At 38.5% G+C, this 6,870-nt stretch overlaps 1 protein-coding gene across 2 annotated transcripts; it reads left to right on the top strand.

Annotated features, from left to right (window-relative positions):
• The first annotated feature begins 654 nt into the window (after window positions 1–654).
• On the top strand, window positions 655–6,762 carry acbd5b (acyl-CoA binding domain containing 5b). Of its 2 annotated transcripts, none has more exons than XM_059502451.1 (12): window positions 655–934; window positions 1,050–1,170; window positions 1,308–1,380; window positions 1,466–1,604; window positions 1,695–1,805; window positions 1,906–2,040; window positions 2,172–2,230; window positions 3,235–3,400; window positions 5,743–5,957; window positions 6,233–6,283; window positions 6,392–6,498; window positions 6,626–6,762. In XM_059502451.1, the coding sequence occupies exons 1-12, from the start codon at window positions 769–771 to the stop codon at window positions 6,633–6,635; spliced, it is 1,353 nt and encodes a 450-aa protein (XP_059358434.1). In that variant the 5' UTR covers window positions 655–768; the 3' UTR covers window positions 6,636–6,762. The 2 variants fall into 2 exon arrangements, with proteins under 2 accessions (XP_059358434.1, XP_059358433.1); XM_059502450.1 differs by having other exon boundaries at window positions 659–934; window positions 3,235–3,409.
• The last annotated feature ends 108 nt before the right edge of the window (window positions 6,763–6,870 follow it).

Below are 6,870 nucleotides of genomic sequence, written 5' to 3'. Positions count from 1 at the left end.
GCCGCTGTATTACGTTTCTTTAGAGGTAATCCTAGGCTTTACATAATAATAAATCATTTAATAATGCTATACAATGATGATATGCAAATATTGGTATAATAAAATAAATTAATAATAATGCGACAATAAGTTATGAACAATATACGCGCTAAGCACTACAACTGACGTACAATGATTTAAAAACAAAAACACCTACAGCCTTACAAAGCTTTTTAACTTACTTGTTAAAAGTATCAAAGACCTAGTAAAATTAACTAAAGGAGCAGATGCTGTTCAAAAATTATAAACCTATTGTATATTCTAAATTGATCTATTCTGATTTTTCAGAAAATGGGCAGCTTCTTGCTAAAAATCTCAGGACGATCAAAAGCCGTTTTAATATATATTTTTCGCAAGGCATTGTGGATCATGTAGGATTAAGGCGCGCTACGTTCTATTCATCACTATCGGGTCCTGCGTCATTGAAAACTACATCACCCCAAACTGCAACTGTTTCAGTTAATACCTAGGAGGACGGAACACGGGAGGCGAGTGGTAATATTTTATATGGGGTTTTGCTTTTTGTCCTAAAATTTCGGATATATTTTTTAAAGCGTTTATAGAGTAATTTGGCGTAGTAGTCTGTAGTCTGGCGAAAGGTTCATTTTTATTTTTTAAAGGTTGATTAACTAACCTGATATTACTAATTAACCGAACGTGTAAACTATATAATTAACATATTAAATAAGTATTAAGTATACGTTTAAATTATTACCTTATTAACATGATATGCGTATTGGTCTACGTCTGCTGGTTAAATGTTTATTGCATTTTCTGACAATCTGTCAATCGGGATGTAACCTGTGCATGACGCGAAGGGCAATGGAAGATCCCAAATCCATTCAGAGGAGGTTTGAAGCGGCTGTTAAAGTGATCCGAAGTTTACCTGAAGATGGTAATACCTCTATATTAAGTATTAAACGTCAGTGTCAAGTATTGAACTAAATGGTTTTCCTTTTAAATAACAATAACATATCCTCTTTTAATCATTTTTCCCTCATTTCACACAGGCTCCTATGATCTGTCTGATGATATGCTGGTTATGTTCTACAGTTACTACAAACAAGCTACAGCAGGACCCTGTAACACCCCCAAACCCAACTCTTGGGATCCAATTGGTAAAGCTAAATGGTAAATATCAATCACATAAAAAAACATCAAAATCTAGAAGCCCATTTTAAATATGGTGTATCTATTCAATTGAAATGTTAACTTTTTGTAAATATAAATATGAATATTAAACCCAAGCACATGTGTGTTCTTTGCAGGGAGGCATGGAAAACCTTGGGAAACATGTCAAAGGACCAAGCCATGAAGGAATATGTTGAGGAAATACAGCTGGTTGGTAGTTGTATAGATTGCAGAGATTAAGCTCTATCATACCGAAAATAGTTTAATCCACAAACAATCAAATCTTTTATCATAGATAATTGAAACCCTCCCGCTCACAGACAGGATGGCAGAATTAATGGACGCTCTTGACCCATTTTATGAGATCGTGGTGGAAGATGATGATGATGATGATGACGAAGATGCAGTCAGTAAAGCAGCCCCCTTATCCACAGGTACTTTATTTAGAAGCATTTAAAGATGTATCCTTACGATATCTGTGCCTGTTTAATCAACATTTTATATTTTAATGAATTTTGTAAAAGGAAACACTAATGCTGAAAAAACTGATGATGATGATGCTAAGAAAGCTGAAGAGGGGGAAAGTGAAATTAATGGGGAAAATGAGGAAGATGACATGGAGGAGAGGAAGAAAGGTACAGCAACAACTCGGAGTCTTTATTTTGTGAACTTGGCTATCTGAAATGATTCATACCGCTGTATTTGAGGACTTCTCTGCTCTTTTCTGTTCTGCAGACTCAAGCACATTTGCAGCGGGGAGAGGAGGTTTATCAGTGTTTAATGAAAGAGAGGAGAACAGCATGTCCTCCTCAACCGATGATGCTCGTAGTTCACTGAACACGGAGGAGGAAGAAGAGGAATTGGTTTATGGTACAGTTTTGTTTTGTACTCTGATTAAAAAAGATTTAGCAGTCATTTCATGAAACTACATTGGCACATAAAGTAAATCTGTGTCTGAAAAAGATGATTTGACGGCATCATTCTCACCAAATATCACGCAGATGACTCAGACGATGAGATGTACAGTGACTCAATGGAAAATCCAGCAACACAAGAGAAGGTACAGTCTCCAGTGATGTTTTCAAGTCTTTCACAGGCTCAAGAAGCTTAAAAATAAAGAAAAGAAAAACAGACATTTTCAGAATCAAAACAAATCCAAGTGTAAAACAATCATAATTCTCTGTAATATAGAAATTCTATTATGATTTTAAAATATATTGTATTGCAGTAATTTTATGGCTGGAGTCAGAAATATTTGTATGTTTTTGAAAGGAAGTCTTGCATTTATTTGCAGTAATAGTTTAAAATATTATTACAATTTAAAATAACTATTTTCATTTAAATATATTTTGAAATGTTATTTATTCCTGTTTATTTCCAGCATCATTACTCCAGTCCTCAGTGTCACGTGATCCTTCAGAAATCAGTCTAATATGCTGATTTCTTAAACATTTCTTGTTATAATCAACACTTGTGTAAAATGAATCTTTTTTTTTTTTTTTCTAAATGGATTTGATCAAAATAGTTTTAAAGAAAATAATCTTTTTGTGAAAATATCTAAATAAATTTTTCATATAAATATCTAGTGTTTATGAATATTCGGAATTACAAAAAGAACAGGTTCTAAAAATATTAATTTTTTTTTGGCTTAAATAGGATTACCTTTTCTTTTAATTTTGAGGTTCAGTGTGAACTGGACATGTGTGAGATTTGTGAAATTCACTTTATAGTATAATTCTCATTTAGTTCTTTCAAACCCTTGAAACCACAATCACTAATGTGAATTATAATCTGGGTTGAGGCCATATAATTCGTTGTGTTATTATGAGGTCACTCCGATGCATCATGCATTACCAAAAGTGTTAAGTGATTCCTGGCAAAAAACAGTACGACTCGAAATGCTTGGCAAAAACATTTTATTTTTTAACTACATTAAGTGACATCAACTGCAGTCCATCAATAGAGAGTAGTGACATTTTTGGAGAGAGCGAGAACTAAAGGAAGAACTGTATTTGTCTGTCATGTCAGAGCGAAATAAATGGGAGTATGTGGTGCATTCCCTAGGGTTCAGGAGTTCTCCGGGTCCATTTGGCAGATGTGAGCGTGGCGGGGGCCCACATGCAACAAGGGGGAAGCGGAGAGCCTCAGTGTGGGAGTCTGGATGGAAAGGCCCTCGTCCCCCATCCACCGACACTGGGACCGGTCCAAACTGACAGAGTCTCAGCAGGCAGTGGAAGAGGTTGGGCTCGAGTCAGTGTTTGAATAAGTCTTGAGCACCATGACGTCAACAAATAATAATGTGATCAACAAGCCAATTTTCTACCAGCATTTGTATAAATGTACAATGCGAGTGAAACTATTATACTTCTGCTAGGAATCATTTCCTAATAAAGCAAGACTATTGCTATTGCATTTATTGTTTTCTATATTATCTTTGTGAGCATGTAAGGTCAATTAAATAAGTCAGATTTATTTATTTATTTTTATTATTGAAACATAAAAATGAATAGAATTCAGATGTGTCAAATATGATATATCAAATATATAATATTTAAATACATCTGGATTTTATGAATCCCATAGTCTGATCTAATGATAGATCAGTGGAGCTCATAGTTGAGCAGGGAAAAAAAAGTAATTTTATTCAGAGGGGTCAAACTGCAAAAATATTAATTTTGGTGCTGTTGCTGGTATTTATATGCTCGAAATGAAAGATTTAATTCTGATAGCTTTTGATGTAAATCAGAGAAATGGTAGAAAGCATATCACATGTTTTTTTTTCTTTCTAAATAATGGTGTATAGATAATCAAGTTACTTCAGTCTACTAAATGTTCGTCTTAAAATATTAATAACAATAGAAAAGTTATTCTGTTGATCAGATTTATAATTTGGAGGCCAAATATATTTGTGTATAAAGTTTCTAATCTACCTTTCTAATCTTTTTGTAATTGTGACGAGTGGGGCGGGGCCGAGGGATGTGGGAACACGAGCGAGGCCGGTGGAGTGATTGGGAAATCCGCTACACCTGCGACCCACCACTGGTCTTGAGTCCCACAGAGGAGGTGGAAGGATATAAAACTGGAGCGACGACAGTGAAGAACGAGAGAGGACCAGGCCTGGGATTTTAGTTGTGTTTTGGTTTTTATTTGAGCGCACCAGTCGTCCGTGAGGGGCTGGTGCGCTGTTTTGTGTTTATTTTTGTAATTAAAATGTCATTTTGATTGTCCGCCGGTTCCCGCCTCCTTCTTGCCGATGACGAGGAAGTTTTAATTCATTACAGTGGTGCCGAAGCCCGGGAGAAGGAGGGACGCGCTGCTGAAGATCCCTCGCTGCTGTGGTGGAGCGAGTTGACTGGAGTGAGTTGCCGGGGACGGGTGAGCTCGCTGCCGACCGCCCACGATATGGAGGGACGGCTGCCGTCCGTGAGGAAGCGGAGGAGTCGGCGCCGTTCGCCAGGGGGCCGGAGCCTGCTGCCTCCGTGAAGGAATCCGGAGGAGCAGGGAACGGGGGACTCCTGCCGGCTGCCCAAAACCGGAGGAGCCGTCGCCGTCCACCGGGCGGCGGAGGAGTGTCGTGCCGTCTGCCGAGGGCCGTCCAGTGCCACCGCCAGGCACCGCGGAGGAGATCACCCAGCAGGTGGAGGGCCGAGCAGCAGTGCGTCGGGGAACCAGAATTTTTTTTTTTTTTTCCTCTCTCCCCTGTCTCGTCTCTGTCGCTCCTCCTTCCATCTCTGTTTCTCTCGCCTCATCTGTCCTAACCCCAGGTTCCCGCAGGTCCCCGTGAGCGGTCCCCCCCGGAGGGAGGGGGGGGGGAGTAGAGCGCAGTCTCGAGGGTACCCCCCCGCCTGCGAGGGGCGATGGGGGTATGTGACGAGTGGGGCGGGGCCGAGGGATGTGGGAACACGAGTGAGGCCGGTGGAGTGATTGGGAAATCCGCTACACCTGCGACCCACCACCGGTCTCGAGTCCCACAGAGGAGATGGAAGGATATAAAACTGGAGCGACGACAGTGAAGAACGAGAGAGGACCAGGCCTGGGATTTTAGTTGTGTTTTGGTTTTTATTTGAGCGCACCAGTCATCCGTGAGGGGCTGGTGCGCTGTTTTGTGTTTATTTTTGTAATTAAAATGTCATTTTGATTGTCCGCCGGTTCCCGCCTCCTTCTTGCCGATGACGAGGAAGTTTTAATTCATTACAGTAATCTATTTTCTTTTCATTTATTATATATATATATATATATATATATATATATATATATATATATATATATATATATATAAAACTCAAACACTAGCTTGCTCTCTTCTGATTTCTTTTTATTTTATATTATTTATATTTTTGATTGCTTCCACTGTCCTCATTTGTAAGTCGCTTTGGATTTAAGTTTGATAAAGTAGGCTTTATAGGGCTAAAGTATTTAAAATGTTGTTGTTTCATGTCAGTTTTATTATATACTGTGTTTAATTACGTAACAATGTCAGCAGCAGATATTCTCTCCTGGAGATACACTCTTGTTTTTATCTGGAAACCATTTATTGCATAGCTGGATGATTTATATTTCATATATTCTCAGGTTGTCAGTTGACAGGAACTAACCTAGTACCAAATGAACATGGTAACTTATCAGAGCGCAGTTGCCAAGGAAGTGCTCAGTGCTGTGAGACTGAAGAGAGAGTGGACAAGCGTGCGTTTGACCCACAGATCGCTGTGATGTTGTCACATTTACAGGACGATATGCAGGATGTGCTGCACAGACTGACCACACTGGAGCTCCTCAAAGCATCACAAGTAAGACCAGCACCAAAATATGACTCAATACATGTACACCACAAGCCTAGACTGCTCACCAAGGCTGCATTTACTTGGATCAAAATACACTAAGATCAATGTGCAATATTATTGCAATTAAAAAAAAACAGTTTTATATTGTAATGCATTGTAAAATGTAATTGATTCCTGTGATGCTTAGCTGAATTTCCAGCATCATTACTCCAGTCTTCAGTGTCACATGATCTTCAGAAATCAGTCTAATATACTGATTTACTGTTTTTGTTTTATTTTAGGCTGAAATCCTTCCTCTCAAAACTCGGCTCTTGTCTAAGTCACCAAAAAAGGTCTGTTTATAGTTTGTTACTTTATATACTTGCAACATCATTGTCTGAAATGCCACTTTATAATAATAGAAATTATTAATGGTATTCTGTATTTATCCTGGTTTTTAGAGGTTGCCCTGTTGGCCTTTAAACTCGTCCCCTATCACTGTAGCACTGACAGTTATCTGGCCCTTTGCTGTGCACTGGCTGGTGCAGTTTTACTTACAGAGGAGGAGGTAAGAATTCATTCATGCGCTGTTAACTATAAACTATATACTGATAAAAGTACCCATTTTATTCATATTCTGTCTGAACAAATAATGTTGATTAAAACTGTCTGTGTTGTGATTCTCGATGGTTAAGAGTGAAGTGAAGATTCAGTTCGAAGTGAAGACGCAGCTCCTGAAGACTTTGAAGTTGTCTGGAGTCGTATCTGATATAAACACAACAGTGAATATTGTGAAGCCACACTAAGCCTCGGGACCGTCATAAGGACAAAAAGTCATTTATAATTTACAAAAGATTTCCATTTCAAATAAACATTGTATTTTTGAACGAAATTTATCATGGTTTCCACAAAAATATGTAGCAGCACAACTATTTTCAAC

The sequence above is a fragment of the Carassius carassius genome, chromosome 20 (genome assembly GCF_963082965.1).
Source record: "Carassius carassius chromosome 20, fCarCar2.1, whole genome shotgun sequence".
NCBI lineage: Eukaryota > Metazoa > Chordata > Actinopteri > Cypriniformes > Cyprinidae > Carassius > Carassius carassius.
Note: the sequence above shows the minus strand (reverse complement) of the source record. Positions and strands in the feature narration are given on the sequence as shown.